Here is a 17,597-nt window from a genome sequence, read left to right as displayed (position 1 = left end):
AATCATTCCCATGGACCATAACATATACCCCCTAACTGGCTACGCACTAAAAGACACCTGACTCCTATGCTACAATTAACCTCAGATTATCATAATACAAAGTAGTGGCTACTTACAAAGGTTAACTTGGGTGGAAAAGTAGTATTTTAAATACAAAAGGACACTGAGGAAACTGATTCTCATTTCTCACATGTGGGCTGTACATAAAGTAAGTCAGGCCAGTTAATTTGCTTCTCCATAGACTTCTATCTGGCTTCTCTTTGGCTGCTAGTCTGGACCTTTCTATTTGTCAGCTTTAAGTCAACATTTGCACAGTCCCCTCTTGTGTTACAGGCTGAAGTATAATGAGAAGTCAAAGATGACTTGGGAAGACTAAGAGCAAAAGGAAGAGAAAAAGGAGAGAAGGGATCAAGCTGATGGGGGTGTCCTATGGCTATAAAATCTTCTCACAAAATACCAGTCAAAATATTCTCAAGGAGAATATCCTGAGTACTGAGACCATGATGCAAAGCAATCCTACAGTTTCTGTTTTTTTCCTGTATTAAGAGTAGGATGAGAATTATGAGGAATATAAAAACAAATATGATATCATTATGAGGAGGCATCACAAAATGCACTTTAATGTCATTAATTTTTATGCTTGCTAATTTGGCAAACACATCAAAATTATATAAATTCATTAACTAGCTTTACACTGTATATAGGCACTGAAATATTTATAGCAGACTATCTATCTATTTATCTATCTATCTATTTATACACATCTTTATGAAAAATCATGCACTGAGACTGTGGAAAAAGTCTAATATTAGAGCATTATTTTTGTGGCAAAAGCAGATTCAACTTTGTATTGTTTCAATATACAGTATATCAGAGTAAAGTCTGATAAAGTTCAGCTAAGATAAAAAATTACTGTAAGTGCTTAAGCATAACACCAATTACCAGGTTACTTTACCATATTTCTAATGAGTTATTAAAAACAAACAACAACAAAAAAAGAACTGGGTCAATTTTCAGTATTACAGATGTTTTATGTAAGGAGTTCTTGAGAATCTTTGTTAATTATAACATTTATTAAAGAAATAAGAAGGGACTAAAGGGAAATTAATTTCTTCACTGTTAAGTAAGTGTATACTGTTTAAGCTCTGATTTAAAAAGTCTTTCTGTGTGCTCTTGGTAACTACTTAAGGTCTGAGTACAAAATATATATATCCATAAATGTTGCAGTCACAGTGGCTATTCAAGTCGTATGGAATTTGTGAAAAATCTAAATGAAATGGCAATAGGTCATGATTTATTTTTAAGATAGGTGTATTTCACTAAGTGTGCAAAGATGAAGTGTACAACTCAATTTGATCAATTTCTTCCTGAGATTATATTGGTATAAAATTCCCATCAGTATACACTGACAAATTGCATGTTGTGCTTCCAATTTTTTTTAAGTTTATTTGTTATGAGAGAATCCCAAGCAGGCACCAAGGTGTCAGCAAGAGCCTGATGTGTGGCTCGAACTCACTAAACCATGACTTGAGCTGAAATCAAGAGTTGGACGCTTAGCCAACTGAGTCACCCAGGTGCCCCTCAAATTTTTAAAATGTTAATACACCTGTGAAAGTGCAAGGGAAGTTCCCAGGAAAATATGATTTGACACAAAAACACCTCATTTACTTTTAAGCATACAGATGTAAAAATTCAAGAACCAGCCTTCTTTCTTTCTTCTGGACTATCATGTTTTGCCTAAAATATTGATTTTTCCCCCTCTGCAAGAGTTAGACTGGAGCCAGCACAGCAACATACTAATAAAATGTATACTTTTTAAAGTGGTTTTCAAGAAAAATTTTTAAACAGCTTTCATTCATTAAACAAGTGCTATTAGTAACAAAACCTTGCAATGTTAGTATACAAAGAATAGAACTATTGTTATAATAATTAACATACTATCTTATTACACTCATCTTCAGTGACTACAACTGCCATTCAGAATCTTTTTCCTAGCTATAAGGATTTGTAAGGAGTTCACTTTTAACATGAATTCCAGAAATATCTGCAAGCAACGGCTAAACAAGTTTCATTGGAAATTTGAGAATAGATGCAAAGGTTTTCTAAGTCATAGAATAATTAAAAAAAAAAGATAATCCCATGTATGCTATTATCAGTTTTAGCAACAATAAATTAAAAGGCTGAGTGGTGGGGTTACTGGTCCACAGATGTGTGAGTATGTTACTTCCTTTACCTGTTTATGTGCATGTCTCTTTGGGTACTAAAGTCTCCAAATTTTTCACTGTGTTTAAGATTCTTTATCCAATGCTGGTCCTCAAGCCTGCTTTTTCTTCCCCCAATGACAAAATGCCTTTCCCAAAATTGTGAACTGTTAAGTGGGCAGAAAGAGAGGTACAAATCTAAAGTATAATTATACTTTATAGAAGTAAATGGGAGTAGTATTTTAATAGGCTAAGAATGAAAGGGGCTATAAATTGAGCCAGAGATTCTCTTGGGGGAAGAAATATGAAAAGCTAAAGGGGACTTCCTTAGAAAAGAGGAAATAAATAAAGTAATACTGGGACAGGAGACAAAAGTCTTAGAGCTGATGACCAAAAAATAAGGAGACTCAGCTAGTGAAGATAAAGAAGGTGCAAAAGCAAAATGGAAGGGGTCAGAAATAGCCTGCAAGAAGGGGCAATGGCAAAAGTTAGAATTATGAGAAAATAATATTTGAAGGGCAAAACCCAAGAAAGAAGCAGCTGACTTGGCGTCTACAGTGACCAAGGATTTTAAAAGAAGCTGAAAGAGCCCTAACTGGGCAGGATTTTACAGGTCCAGGTATCAAAAGGACAAAGAATTAGGAGAAAGACAGGTAGATCTAGATAGTGGTTAACAAATAATGAAAGGTAAGAATTTAAGGTGAATGAGAAAAGGAAACAGGGTTTACTGCTATCCCAAGACTGATTGTGTAACGTGCAACATGTAACGCAACTAAGATGTGCAGTCTCTTTCTTGAATTCAATTAAGTTACTATTTTTATGGGTCACTGACCCTTGAAATAAGAGGTTCCCTATACTAGATCCAAAGTTAGGGAAGTCAGTGCATAAAACAACTTGCAAAGCTTTCAATATTTTGTGCCACATTGAAATCAAACACTAGAGGTTTATTTTTGTAGGGAATAATTTGAAATTTTAACAGCAGTCTTTATTATTTCATTTTATATACTTTTTTTGTTCATTGCTATACATTTTGGACAATATGTGTCAAGAGTTTGATACAAAAAAAAAAAAAAAAGTAGGACCTAATAACGTGTGTCTTCAGTAAGCAGCTGCTCATTAAGATAATACTTCCAGTTACTGGCTTAGAAAGCAAGATTCTGAGATTACTGCTTGGCCCAGGCCTGTGACTTGTCAACCAAAAAAGTTACTTCCTCTTTAGTATAATGAATTGCAGAAGTACAGTTAAACAGTTATCTATGAGGGTTTATTGGCAGGCATAGGATATGGTGGGTGAGCAGAGTTACTGATATTTTTTTTTTTGCCAGTGACCAAAATATTTACAAATTTCATAAAATGGAAAGAACTTTCTAAAATATTAATAAGATCTGTTTCACAAATAACCAATTCAACTGGGACCCTGAATAGTAGAAATGACAAAAGATTTGTTCTTACGGCTGATAAAAAATTTATTATCAAGGCATTCAAGTAAAGTTATTTTCTGTGTTCTGATTTAATGAATCCTGTGAGTTGTATTTGGTTGGGTGACACAGATGTTGGCTCACTGAAGCCTACTCTAATGCCTCCCAGCACAGCCTTCCTTGGGACAGTGAAGCCAGAGTAACATGTCAGACTGAAGAAATATCAAGAAAGAGAGAGCAGGGCTGGAGATGCTATGAGGTTGGCTCATAACACTTCTTGACCTATGAGTGTCCAGTAAAGTATTCACTGTCCTATGGGCTTCAATGACTTAACAAGCTCCAAGTAGCAACAGTAATGCAGTAATGAATGGTCCTCAAAAGAAGACTTGCAATTCAAGCTGAAAAACACTACACTTACTAGAAGGTTTTAACCCTACCGAGAGACAGCTTTAGAAACCACCAGTGATTTCTTAAAAGGTGAATGAGTATTAAATGTTTTATATATGCTTCTGTACTATCTACTTTAGTTCCTTTAATCTGTTTGATTTTAAAGATGTACATTAGTTTGGAAAATAAAACTTTCCCAAAGCGATTAATGCTGAGACAAATGAAACAGCATTGGATGTGTTGGTAAAATTACAGTTATAAAACGAGGCCCATTCAATGCTAATAAAAATGCATTGTTAAAAATGAAATTAAAGGGCTATTCCATATATATTCCACATGGAGTTGTTCTCTTTCAAAATATAACAAATCATATTTGCAAAGATAAAGGCCTTTGGAAGAAAATATGGTAAAAAATATAAAGAGAATAATTAAATCTTGTGAAAATACTGGCATATCACTTTACACTAGTTATTTTATCATATAGGACAGGAAAATAAGGCACAAAATAGAGGTATCTTTTCTCATGATGCTTATAAAATCAATGAACAACTTTGTTTTTCTCCAATCAAAATTCTATTTACTATTTAGAGTTAAAATCTGAAATAGTACTTACAATGACAACAACACCACAGCAATTAAGGTCCACTCTGCAGGTTTGTGTATAATATTTCTATTTGTTAACCTGTAAGACAGGAAGATAAAGTTTACCAAAGGATTGTTACATTTAAATATAAGAACCTTCTATTTTTAGATAAAATCAGATTTATAACATCATATTTCCAAAGAGCACTATTTTCTATTCTTTTTATGTTTGATAGAGTCAATAGCATATTGTGGCTTAATCTTCAGTATTGGATAATGACCATCTCAAAAGAAAGTGCTCCAGTCTTACTTTTATATATTTATAACAATATTACTGTTAGACAAGATGGGAGTATAGGAACAACATGGGAAACTAAATTGCATAATTTATTAAAATATACACACACTTCCCTATAAACATATCTTCTTCTGTATTTTCCCCTAATCAACATTTCATTAAATAAGCTAACAAGGTAATAAGCAATTTCTGATTTTAATTTATCTTTAGTATCTTTCTACCTTGTGGTAGGCTGGCAGGAGGCAATGAAGAAATGTTATAATCCATAATTTATAGAAATAAGAGTTGACAATAAATTATAAGACTAGATATTTTTTTTTCAATATATGAAGCTTATTGTCAAATTGGTTTCCATACAACACCCAGTGCTCATCCCAAAAGGTGCCCTCCTCAATACCCATCACCCACCCTCCCCTCCCTCCCACCCCCCATCAACCCTCAGTTTGTTCTCAGTTTTTAACAGTCTCTTATGCTTTGGCTCTCTTCACTCTAACCTCTTTTTTTTTTTTTTCATTCCCCTCCCCCATGGGTTTCTGTTAAGTTTCTCAGGATCCACATAAGAGTGAAACCATATGGTATCTGTCTTTCTCTGTATGGCTTATTTCACTTAGCATCACACTCTCCAGTTCCATCCATGTTGCTACAAAGGGCCATATTTCATTCTTTCTCATTGCCACGTAGTACTCCATTGTGTATATAAACCACAATTTCTTTATCCATTCATCAGTTGATGGACATTTAGGCTCTTTCCATAATTTGGCTATTGTTGAGAGTGCTGCTATAAACACTGGGGTACAAGTGCCCCTATGCATCAGCACTGCTGTATCCCTTGGGTAAATTCCTAGCAGTGCTATTGCTGGGTCATAGGGTAGGTCTATTTTTAATTTTCTGAGGAATTTTCCAGAGTGGCTGCACCAATTTGCATTCCCACCAACAGTGCAAGAGGGTTCCCGTTTCTCCACATCCTCTCCAGCATCTATAGTCTTCTGATTTGTTCATTTTGGTGACTCTGACTGGCGTGAGGTGATATCTGAGTGTGGTTTTGATTTGTATTTCCCTGATGAGGAGCGACGTTGAGCATCTTTTCATGTGCCTGTTGGCCATCCGGATGTCTTCTTTAGAGAAGTGTCTATTCATGTTTTCTGCCCATTTCTTCACTGGGTTAGCAATTTCTTACTTGACACATCCCCAAAGACAAGGGAATTAAAAGCAAAAATGAACTACTGGGACCTTATAAAGATAAAAAGCTTCTGCACAGCAAAGGAAACAACCAACAAAACTAAAAGGCAACCAACGGAATGGGAAAAGATATTTGCAAATGACGTATCGGACAAAGGGCTAGTATCCAAAATCTATAAAGAGCTCACCAAACTCCACACCCGAAGACTAGATCTTTATCAAAAAAAAGTTTTTAAAATCAGTTTCTAACTCTATCACTCAGCAATTGATGACAACAATATACACTGTAGTAATTTAGTTTCTCATAAAGCATTTGGAAAAATTACTCCAAATAAAAAAGTGATATAAATCAGTAAGAAAAAAAAAAAAAAACAAACAGCCAGTAACATCTGATAAAGGATGGTTACCCAAAATATACAAAGAACTCTTAAAATTTAACAGTAGGAAAATAAATAGCCCAATTACAAAATAGTCCAAATACCTTAACAGACTTATCAAAGATAAACAAATGACAGATAAGCACATAAAAAGACACATCACATCTCAAGGGGAATGCAATTTAAAACAAGATACTATACACTAATTACAATGGCCCAAATCCTGAACACTGACAAAACCAAATGCTGAATCAAAGTCACTTCACCAAGGTCATACATTTGCTACACTGATAAATCCACATTGACATCATGATATAATTAGTCAAATGTACGGCTCTGTTATAAGGACGTGGAGCAATAGGAACTCTCATTCATTGCTGATGGGAATGCAAAATGGTACAGGAACTTTGGATGAGCTTGGTGCTTTCTTACAAAACTAATCATGTTCCTTGGTATTTACCCAAAGGAGTCAACAACTTATGACTTTAAAAACCTGCACACAGACGTGTATAGCAGCTCTATTTACAACTTCCAAAACTTGGAAGCAACCAAAACGTCTTTCAGTAGGCAAATGGAAAAATAAGTTGTGGTACATCTAGTAGTATTATTCAGCCCTAAAAAGATATGTGCTATCAAACTCCCAAAAGATGTGTTGGTACTTTATATGCATATTACTAAAGTGAAAAGAAGCCAGTCTGAAAAAGCTACATACCAACTACATGACATTCTGGAAAAGGTAAAACTATGGAGACAGTAGAAAGATCATTGGTTGCCAGGGGTGTGTGGAATAGGGTGGGTTGCGTGGGGGGAGTGACAAATAGATGAAGCACAGAGGAATTTTAGGGCAGTGAAAATACCCTATGTTAGTAAATGGTGGATACATGTCATTATACACTTATCCAAACCCATAGATTATTTGACACCAAGAGTGAACTGTAATGTAAACTATGGACTCTGGGTGATAATGATGTTGTCAATGTAAGCTCATCAACTGAAGCACGTACGTAACTCTGGTTGGGGGTGTTGCTAATGTGGGAGGCTATGTATGTGTGGAGGCAAGGGGTGTTATAGGGAATCTCTGTACCCTTTTCTCAATTTTGCTATGAACTTAAAACTGCTCTTAAAAAAAATAGGCTTAAAAAAAATCCCCAGCCAATAAACAAACAGTCAAAATATATAAGCAGGCAATTTACAGAGGAGGAACTCTGCACTCTTTCAGAAGTTCTGATTTTGGATTACTCCACGGCGTCTGCCCTTGGGTCTCTCATCTCTCTCTCTATATAGTCATTCCCTTAGTGATGTTATCCAGTTTCATAGCTTTAAATATTAGATAACTACGTGCTGACAATTCTCAAATTTATGATCTCTAGCCTGGATCTTTTCCTTGAATTCCAGACTTCTGTATGTAATGATCTTGACATTTCCACTTGATTATCTAATAGGCATCTCAAAACTTAGCATAGATAAAATTGAGCTCCTCTTCTTCCCCCAAAACCAAGTCTTCTTGCAGACAGATCCACCTCTATAGGATGGCTATGGAATCCTTCCAGAATCCAGTTGCTCAGGCCACAAATCCTGTGGTTAACCTTGGCTCTCTTGATGTCCCATGTCCAACCACGGGACATCATGTCCCATGTCCAAATCCCAATGATACTATCTTCAAAAAAGAATTTGATTACTTTTTATTATCTCCACTCCTTTCATCTTGGTCCACATCATTTCTTGCCTAGATTACCAAGACAGCATCCTAAACAGACTTTCTGCCTCTGCCCATCTATTGTTATTGCAGTTCTCAAATCAGCAGCCAGAATGATGCTGTTAAAAATGTATGTCATATCATGTTATTCTTCTGTCCAGAATCAACCAACTGCTCTCCATCTCACTTGGAGGAAAAGTGAAAGAATGACCATAACTACGAGGCTTATATAATCTATACCACACCCACTCCCCGCCCTGTACTTCTCTGACCATATCTCTTTTTACTCTTGCTTCTGCTCATTTCTCCAGTCTCACTAACATCCTTAATATTTTGTGAATAAGCCAGGCCTGCTGCACCTAATGTATTTTCAGAGATAGGAACATGGCTTGTTCTCTCACAAACTTTTAGATCTTTCTACAAATGGCATCTTCTCCATGAGGTCTTCCCTGACCAGCCTATCTAAAATCACAACTATCTCCCTCCTCGGTATCATCCCCTCTTCCGCTTCTGAGGAGAAAAGGAAGAGAATGAACTGAGAAAGGGGAAAGAGCATATCACCATATAATAATACACATATTGTTTTAAAATTTTTACATATCTTTCTATTAGAATAGTTCCATGAGAGAAGGAATTTTTGTCTGTTTTGTTCACTGCTTTGTCCGTAGCAACTAAAACAGAAGCTAGCATATGACCAAAAAAGGTCAAAGGATAAGCATGTAAATCGAAACATGGCAAAAACAGTTAAATAGAAATTGCTTTTCTACTGTATTCAAATCTCCCTAAGTTAAGGCAAATGTAACATTCCATGAATTCATTTACTCTTCCAGCAAAAAGTGTATTGAGAGCCTGCTCTATACCACTGTTTCAGGCACTGGGGAAAATATGACAAGGTCTTTTTGTATCAAAATATAATTTTAATTCAAATCTGATTTAGAAAAAGTTTCTTGACCCAACACTGATGACAGTGCATCTTTACCAAGCAACTTCTGATGAAACCACTGTGCTAGGTAAATCAAAGTAGCATTCCAGATAAATGACTGTGATGCAATTCAACAGAAAGGACAGCTCTATTCATAGGGGAAGATTTTTCAAAGAGCTGAAAAAGCTATTTTATGTGTAAGTTCTAACAGGCTCTCAGCTCTGGCTGTACATTAAAATCGTCTGGGGGACTTTTAAAGAATACTGATGTCTGGGCCCAACCTGACCAAATGAAACTCAATCCCTAGAGGTGGAGCCAGGCATGTATAGCTGTTAAAAGCTCCCCAGGTAATTCTGATGCACAACTAGCTTGAGAATCACTGTTTTACAAGTTCCTATTATTGATTATCATTTCAAAGAGAAGGGTATAGTTATTTCTGCCAACTCTTTTCAATTGCCAGTATTGACTGAAAAGATCTCTCAACATTAATCATTGTCGTCAATATGGCAATTTTTTTTGGAGACTTCACAAATAGTCACATACCTGCTGAAGTTGTCCTACCAGAATCTGAAGACCCCATGAGTGATCTTACTAGAGGTAATTCTGTACTCTAAGTAATTGACATTTCCTAAAAAGCAGCAAAGCCAATTTAAGCAATTTTTATTAAAGCTATAAATACTGACCTGTAGGTACTAAAGAGTAAATATTTTTAATTAAGCTAATTAATTTTTAGCTTAATTAACATCAAGGTTTTTAAAACATCCCCTAACACTAAAACAATGCATAATTTTTTGGCTTATTTTACCATTTTATTAAATTTCACACATATATAAAACTTCCATATACTCATCACAACTTTGACAATGATCAACTCCTGGACGATCATGTTTCATCTACACAACCCCATATTCAACATCACCCTAGTGTAAATACTTCTGAAGCAAATCTCAGATATCATATTGTTTCACATAGGTTTTATTTTAATTTAATGTAAATAATGCAGAAAGTAACTGGAAAGGACTTAGGCTTACACAATAGGAATAACAGAAAAAGGTGATAAAATAGTTTATAAATTGTAAGTAGAAAACGACACTTGAAAGTCCCCTATATGCAGTCTGTTAGCTACCTCTTATAGGACTGATGAACACTGCATCTCAGCTAGCTTAGATGACACAGAAGACTTAGTTTCATAGGTAACAGAACCCTCTTAAATACAGTTCTTACTTGGGATCTTAGAGAAATTATTAATGAAATGACTTATTTTTTATATATCTTTGATACTAATGACTACTGAGGGACACAATGGCATATTAAAAAAACTTTTTTTCAGCTTTATTGAGGAATAATCGACATAGTAATTGTATATATTTAAGCTGTACAACTTGTTTTGATCTATGTATACACCGTGAAATGATCACCACAATCAACCTATCATCCCCTCACATACAGTTACCATTTTCACCCCCCCCCCTTTTTTTTTGTGGTGATAACACTAAAGATCTATCCTCTTGATTTTAGAGGATACTCAGCCAGAGGTGTACCTCAAAGATATTGCAGGTTCAGTTTCAGAACATTGTAACAAAGTGAATACTGTAAAAAAGCAAGGCAAGTGAATTTTCTGGTTTCCCAGTGCATATAAAAGCTATGTTTGCACTATACTGTAGTCTATTAAATACACAGTGGCATTATGCCTAATATAACAACATGCATACCTTAATTAAAAATACTTTATTGTTAAAAAATGTTAACCATCATCTGAGCTTTCAGTGAGCTATAATCACTGATCAGAGTACCATAACAAATAAAACAATTAAAAAGTTTAAAACATGAGAATTACCAAAGTATGATACAGAGATAAAGTGAGCAAATGCTGTTAGAAAAAAAGCATGGATAGATTGGCTCAATGGAAGGTTGCCTCAAACCCTACATTTGTAAAAAGCAGTATCTGTGAAGCAATAAAGCAAAGGGTAATAAAAGGAGGTATGCCTATACTAGTTGTGTGATTTGAGATTATTTAACCTCTCATCTCTTATCTGTAAAATGAGGATAATGTCACTATTTTTGGAAATTAAGTAACATGTAAATGCCAAGTACCTAGCACATAGAGTACCATACTGACTACACGTACTGACATGGACCAAACATTATTACTGGGGCTGCTTCGGAAGGCCAAAAATAATGGCCTGGACTGTGGTTTCCAATTTGAAATTCCTAAATCCCTAGGGCATATGAGAGTATTAATGGGCAATCTTGCATTTGTAGCCTAATATTTCCAATGGGTTTCTAGTAAGTTCAGAGAACCTATGAATAGTTTTTTTTAATTTTTTTTTTAATGTTTATTTTTGACAGAGAGAGACACAGCATGTGCGGGGGAGGGGCAGAGAGAGAGTGAGACACAGAATCCAAAGCAGACTCCAGGCCCTGAGCTGTCAAGCACAGAGCCCGACGCGGGGCTCGAACTCACAAACTGTGAGATCATGACCTGAGCCGAAGTTGGACACTCAATGGACTGAGCCACCCAGGAGCCCCTATGAATAGTTTTTTTAAAAAAGAAGATATCCAATTAGATTTATATAAAAACAGCACTAGAAAATATAGTCAGAGTAAATTAAATTGTTAATGTATTCTAAATGAGCAGAGTAAAACTTAAGCACAAAATTAGTATTTGTAGTTAAAGATCAAAAGTCTCATTCTAATATCTCTTATGATATGTCTTAGTGACTTTTCTAGTTTCCTTAGAATGGTGATTAAATAAACACTGTTTGCAAGAAACTGCATAACAACTTCTTTAAAAATCAATGAGAGTCTTCATCTTCCTTCAGCTATCCTTTTTGTTAATACAATATTTACTTCCTGATAAATCCTGAAAAAATCCTAAAGTTGTACTTCACATTGTATACATCTATTCAAACATCATTAGTGTAGACAGCTGAAAAACACTTTTGTTTTTCTTTTGGGTGCATGGTTCTGTGATAGAAAACAAACCTCTCTCTCTTCATCACTAAGACCGATGCAGAGAAGTTTGACTTTGGTCTTGGTATTTGGCAAAACATTTAGTCAGTCTTCCAAAGGCTGAGGCCAATCTGATCATCACTTCTGGCATTCTAACATTTGTGTGTGATCAATGATCTTGTGATTGCATAGTTTCCATGATATCTAATAAGTGTTAACAATCTCAGTAATAAGAACAATCATGTCATTCACATTTACTGTTATTAACTGAACATTCACTTTCAAATCTAAACATTCTAGATGAAGTAAAAAAGTCCTTATGTGTTTTTGTCAGTCAGAAAAATAAAATGTCGCAGTAATTAATGATGCCTGTGAAAACCATTAGGTTTATGTATAAAACAATTAGTAAAAATTTTTAATTATTTAGCTAAATAGATTAACAGTTAATTCAAAGAGTAAATACATTAAATAGATTACTTTCTGGAGAATGCTGTTATCTTGGAAAAAAAATTAAAAAAAAATTTTTTTTAATGTTTATTTTTGAGAGAGAGAGAGACTGAGCTAGCAGGGAAGGGGCACAGAGAGAGGGAGACAGAGAATTCCAAGCAGATTCCTCATTGTCAGTGCAGAGTCCGACATGGGGCTTGAACCCACGAACTGTGAGATCATGACCTAAGCTGAAATCAAGAGTTGAACGCTCAACTGAGCTACCCAGGTGCCCTGGAAAAAATGTTTATATAAATTCAAATAAGGTTAAGACAGAATAATAGAGATTACCTGTCATCATAATTCAATCTTTGCAGAACTGTATTATGTATATATAAAGGAAAAGAACCATTGTTAAAAAGGAACAAAAGGTCCCAAATGGAGTTCCTTATGCTCAGCCCCACCAAGACTTAACACCAATTGTAGTTTCAGACTCTCCCAGGAATAGAGTTTTAAACCCATCAGTCTAGAATTTTCTGATCACCACTAATGAGGTAACATGCATGGTAAGACCCCTTGCCTTTCCCTCTAAGGGAAGGTGACCTTGCCTGAAACAATCCTTTCTTTTCTAATAACTTCCTTATCCTGCCCCATTTCTGCCTATAAAAGCCTTCTAATTGTCACTCCCTTGGATCATCTTTCTCTTTGTTAGATGGAATGCTACCTAATTCATTAATCACTGTTTAATGCCAATTAGATCTTTAAAAACTGACTTGGTTGTCTTTAATAGCTTTAAGAGCTACATTTAAATTTTATTTCCACTTAAGTTACAAATCTTTCAAGAAGATTTCCTATTGGGCAATTCTTGGCATCTTGTGATGATGAATTAAAAAAAATGTCACTTTAAAATATCTGGAGTTGAAAAATACCTAAATTATGTAAACAGATATGAAATAATCTCATTGTAATCTCTAATTAAGATAATAAAAATGTTAAGACAGAAATGTTGAATAAATTGAGGCACCCCAAACACATTCTATTTAGTCAGGCTTCACAGGAAAAGACTCCACAAGAATGTTTTAAAACAACTCTTCAGGCACCTAGGTAGCTCAGTCAGTTGAGTGTCCACCTCTTGAGTTCGGCTCAGGTCATGATCTCATGGTTTGTGAGATCTAGCCTCACATCAGGCTCTGTGCTGACAGTGAGGAGTTAACTTGGGATTCTCTCTCTCCCTCTTTCTCTCTGTCCCTACCCTGCTCATGCTCTCCCTCTCTCAAAATAGATAAATATTAAAAAAGAAAAAAAAAAAAAGAAAGAAAAAAACCCTCCTGTAGTCTTGAGTCTACAAAGCTAAGTATTTAAACATGAAGTGGTACAAATGATCCTTTTTAGAAGTGGAAGATAAAGTTTTTTGAGATTTGTCTAAACTATGAATCTTAGATCCTTCTAGTACACACCTTATTGAAAAACAGTTTTCTGAATCCCTTTCTGGCACACAAAAAGGTCAGTGTTGTTTTTAAATGCATTAGTTGAAAGTGAATGGATATTTGGTATTACTGGTATAGATAGGGTACAGTGACTACAAGAGAAATCTAATAGCTAACAATGCCAAGAAATTATTTCTGTACCTTAATTTTAAACTTTTAAAATATTGCTACTTCTGATAACAATAAACCATAGTGATAATTTATTTATTGGATGAAATGATTCTTCTACTCTACAAGTTTGGTCTATGTTGGTGCTATCTGGTTTTAGCTACCGGCAAATACTACTTTTCATATTTGGTCACTGGCATTTGGCTGAAATGTGTATTTGGTGCACCTCTACCAATAGCATATTTAGAGGTTTATCCTTATGCTTCTTGGTAGAGAATACAGGTATAGCCTGGGAATGTTTTTACCTTGATAGTTTTAGAAAAATCCCAACTCTACTTCACAATGGATATTCCCTATTCTTTCTTTCTTAATACTTATCACTTCAAATCTGTTCCATATTAAATTACCCATGGTTTTGTACTGTTCACAGTGCTCAAGTTATCCTCTAACAGGAGAGTTCTTCCTTGAGGTGGGCATGTTTCTTTTGTATTGCCCATAGTGCCTACCACGGTGCTGGTCATCAGATATATATTTACTGAATAAGATCCAGTATATTCCTGGCTAACCACCTTTGTGTGAGACCTTATTTTCCTTCTTAATTTTAGTCTATTCTATAAATAAACTATCCAAAACTAACTATATTCAAAGTCTGAACAAATAAGGTATTGAATTTAATAAAAGATAAAAGTAATGTTTAGTGGAGAAGAAAACAGAGCACTATTCTTAGATCTAAGACACTGAAGGTAAGTCATATACTTTATTCATGCCTTTGTTAGAAAGCCCTCTTGCTCATCTACAGACCCCAACAGTTAAAACCAGAACTAGACAAGACCGCTTAACATAAATCATGCTTTAATTAAAATTTACTGTATTTTTTTCATATTGCACTTTCTTGAGACATTGATGAAGGTGTTTTGCAAAGTCCCAGAGCATACAAACTGCCCAACCAGAAAAGCCTGATAGCAAAGGAATGCTAGAAGACCACACCCCACATGACCCCTTCCTTCCCTGCCCATGATCATGGGCTGAACACATACCAACCCTGACCCATGATTATATGCTCCTTGCCTGCTTTCTTGCATGTATCCCTCTAAACCTCTCCTTATAAATTTCTAGGTGTCCTTGTTGGTGGAGAGGCTGGTTGTTAAGGCTTAAGTCTGCCACCTCCCCTGGCTGCTGGCACCCAAAATAAATCTCTTCCTTTCTCTTTTCCAAACCCTTTTCGGTTATTGGCTCCTTTTAGGATGAGTTTATCCAAGTTTGTTCAATAACACTGTGGGCAAACCCAGCCAGGAGCTATGCTTTTTATTAGTCTAGCCCCCACAGGATTTCCTAGGATGGAGCAGTTGGCCATGGCAGCATGCCAGGGCTTACCCATTTATTTCCTGAGTTAGCGGCTGTGATATATCAGTGGGTAACACAGTCTACCTATGGATTCTGCAAGACAGCTGCATGAAGTCAAAATAACTGAGAAGGAAAACTGTAATATTAACACCAACCTGAAAGTTCGAACGAGATTTTTAAGCTGTGCATAAATATCTCCTAATGTGATCTGAAGAGGCCCCAAAAGTCCAGGCACTCTGAAAATAAAAAAAAAATACATTCATTTTAAAATATAATTTAATTATACACACATATTCTTTGAGGTTTGCCTAAGTCTGGATTTTCCATACGTAAGAATGGCACTTAGGCAGAGGCGGTTAAGCTAGGATCTGACTGGTGAGAAGTCATAAGGATATAATTCATAATAACCCCACACTCCAAGTCACAGTCTATGCTACAGTATGAGACACTGAGAAACATTGTTTTGGCTACTATCTGTATTCTGGTCTTGGGTTTTTCTTACCTTTACTTTTGAATATTAGACTAAGTTAGGAGTGTGGCCTATTTCTCGTTATTAAATTCTTATGGTGGGAGTAAAAATTAGTACTTTTTTCGTGAGCAACTTGACAATATGTGTTAACGTTTTAAATGCGGCTAGTCTTTGACCCAAGAGTTTTACTAGGAAAAAATTTATCCTAAAGAAATAATCAGATAACATAAAAAAGTTGCTTACGCAGAAATATTTTTAGTAGTGAAAAATGGAAACAAATGTCCATCAACAGATGATCATAAATTATGATATACACATATAATTATGATATACAAATATTCCATATAATGGAATATAATAAAACCTTTAAAATAATATAAATCTACATATTTATAATGTGGAAAAATATGGTATATTAAGTGAAAAATGCCTATGGAGTATTGCCCCATTTTTATAAAAACTTATATATAATGATACTGTATCTGATATACTGTGTATTTCAAACACATTTCATTCCTTCCAGGTTTATACTATAACAGAGAGAACCAAAGGGAATGAATATACACACACCAGACATCATGTATACGTCAAAGATAAACATCAAAACATTACTAGGGATTATAGGTTATCTTCCTTCTTATACAATTTTGCACTGCCTCAATCTGCTGCAATAAGTATGTACGACTTTTTTAATTATGCAAGTTTCAGATATATTTCAAAACAGAGGAAACAGCAATAGCAACTCTATTATCTATTTCCAAATTCAACCTCCCAATATTTTGTTATATTTACTGCATTTTTTCTTCCTTCTTTCCTCTCCTTGCCAGTACCATTTTAAAGTGAATTCCTAAGCACCTGGGTGGCTCAGTCAGTTGAGGTACCAATTTTGGCTCAGGTCATAATCTTGCAGTCTGTGAGTTCCAGCCCCACATCGGTCTCTGTGCTGACCCCTGGAGCCTGAGCCTGCTTTGGATTCTGTATCTCCCTCTCTCTCTGTTCCTTCCTTCCTTCCTTCCTTCCTTCCTTCCTTCCTTCCTTCCTTCCTTCCTCCCTCCCTCCCTCCCTCCCTCCCTCCCTCCCTCTATCAAAAATAAATAAACATTAAAAAAAAATTAAAAAAAAGTAAATCCCTGACATGTAATTTGATCCCTAAATATTTCCTTATTTATCTCTAAATACAACAGCATTTTCTTTCTTTTTTAAAAAATACAGCAGCATTTTCTTACAAAATCATAATAAAATGATCATACCTAACCAAATTAACACTTCCTTAATATCACCTAATACCCAGTACATATTTCATTTTCTCCAGTTATCCAAAAAACAAAAAAAAAGTCTGTTTACAATTGGTTTGTTCTAATCAAAAACCAAAAGGTCTTATTTTTATTTTTTTATTATTTTTAAAAATATCTTCATTTTATAACAAAGAAAACCTCAACTACTTGCATAAACAACCAAAAAAACCTCTGTGTCAGTAATTATTTTGTTTTTAGTGTTCTTTGTGTTTCTTTCTCTTTAAAGTTATTCCCCTCTTCTCACATTTAGTTCTTGAGCTATTATCAATAATTTGGTCTTCTGGCAGGGCTCCTTTTGTCATCTATTGCAGCCAAAACCCAGGAGGAATAGAATTCCTTCAATGGCATAGCTATGTGGTCTTAAATTTAAAACTGGGTCCTTTCATTAGCTGAAATGTCTAGAAAATTATTTTCCGATAAATCCTTATCTACTGATTACATACCAGTATCAATAAT

General features: G+C 35.1%; 1 protein-coding gene across 3 annotated transcripts in view; it reads right to left on the bottom strand.

Moving 5' to 3' along the window:
• RPAP2 (RNA polymerase II associated protein 2) overlaps positions 1-17,597 on the bottom strand; it is a 98,675-nt gene that overhangs the window by 34,064 nt on the left and 47,014 nt on the right. For all 3 annotated transcript variants that reach the window (XM_011284871.3, XM_045036185.1, XR_006584548.1), the window contains exons 10-11: positions 15,533-15,613; positions 4,620-4,688 (exon numbers count right to left, since the gene is read on the bottom strand). In XM_011284871.3, coding sequence (XP_011283173.1) covers positions 4,620-4,688; positions 15,533-15,613 — 150 coding nt within the window. The remainder of the gene's footprint in view (positions 1-4,619; positions 4,689-15,532; positions 15,614-17,597) is intronic.

The sequence above is a fragment of the Felis catus genome, chromosome C1 (assembly GCF_018350175.1).
Source record: "Felis catus isolate Fca126 chromosome C1, F.catus_Fca126_mat1.0, whole genome shotgun sequence".
NCBI classification, from domain to species: domain Eukaryota; kingdom Metazoa; phylum Chordata; class Mammalia; order Carnivora; family Felidae; genus Felis; species Felis catus.
This window is presented reverse-complemented; position numbering and strand designations above follow the sequence as displayed.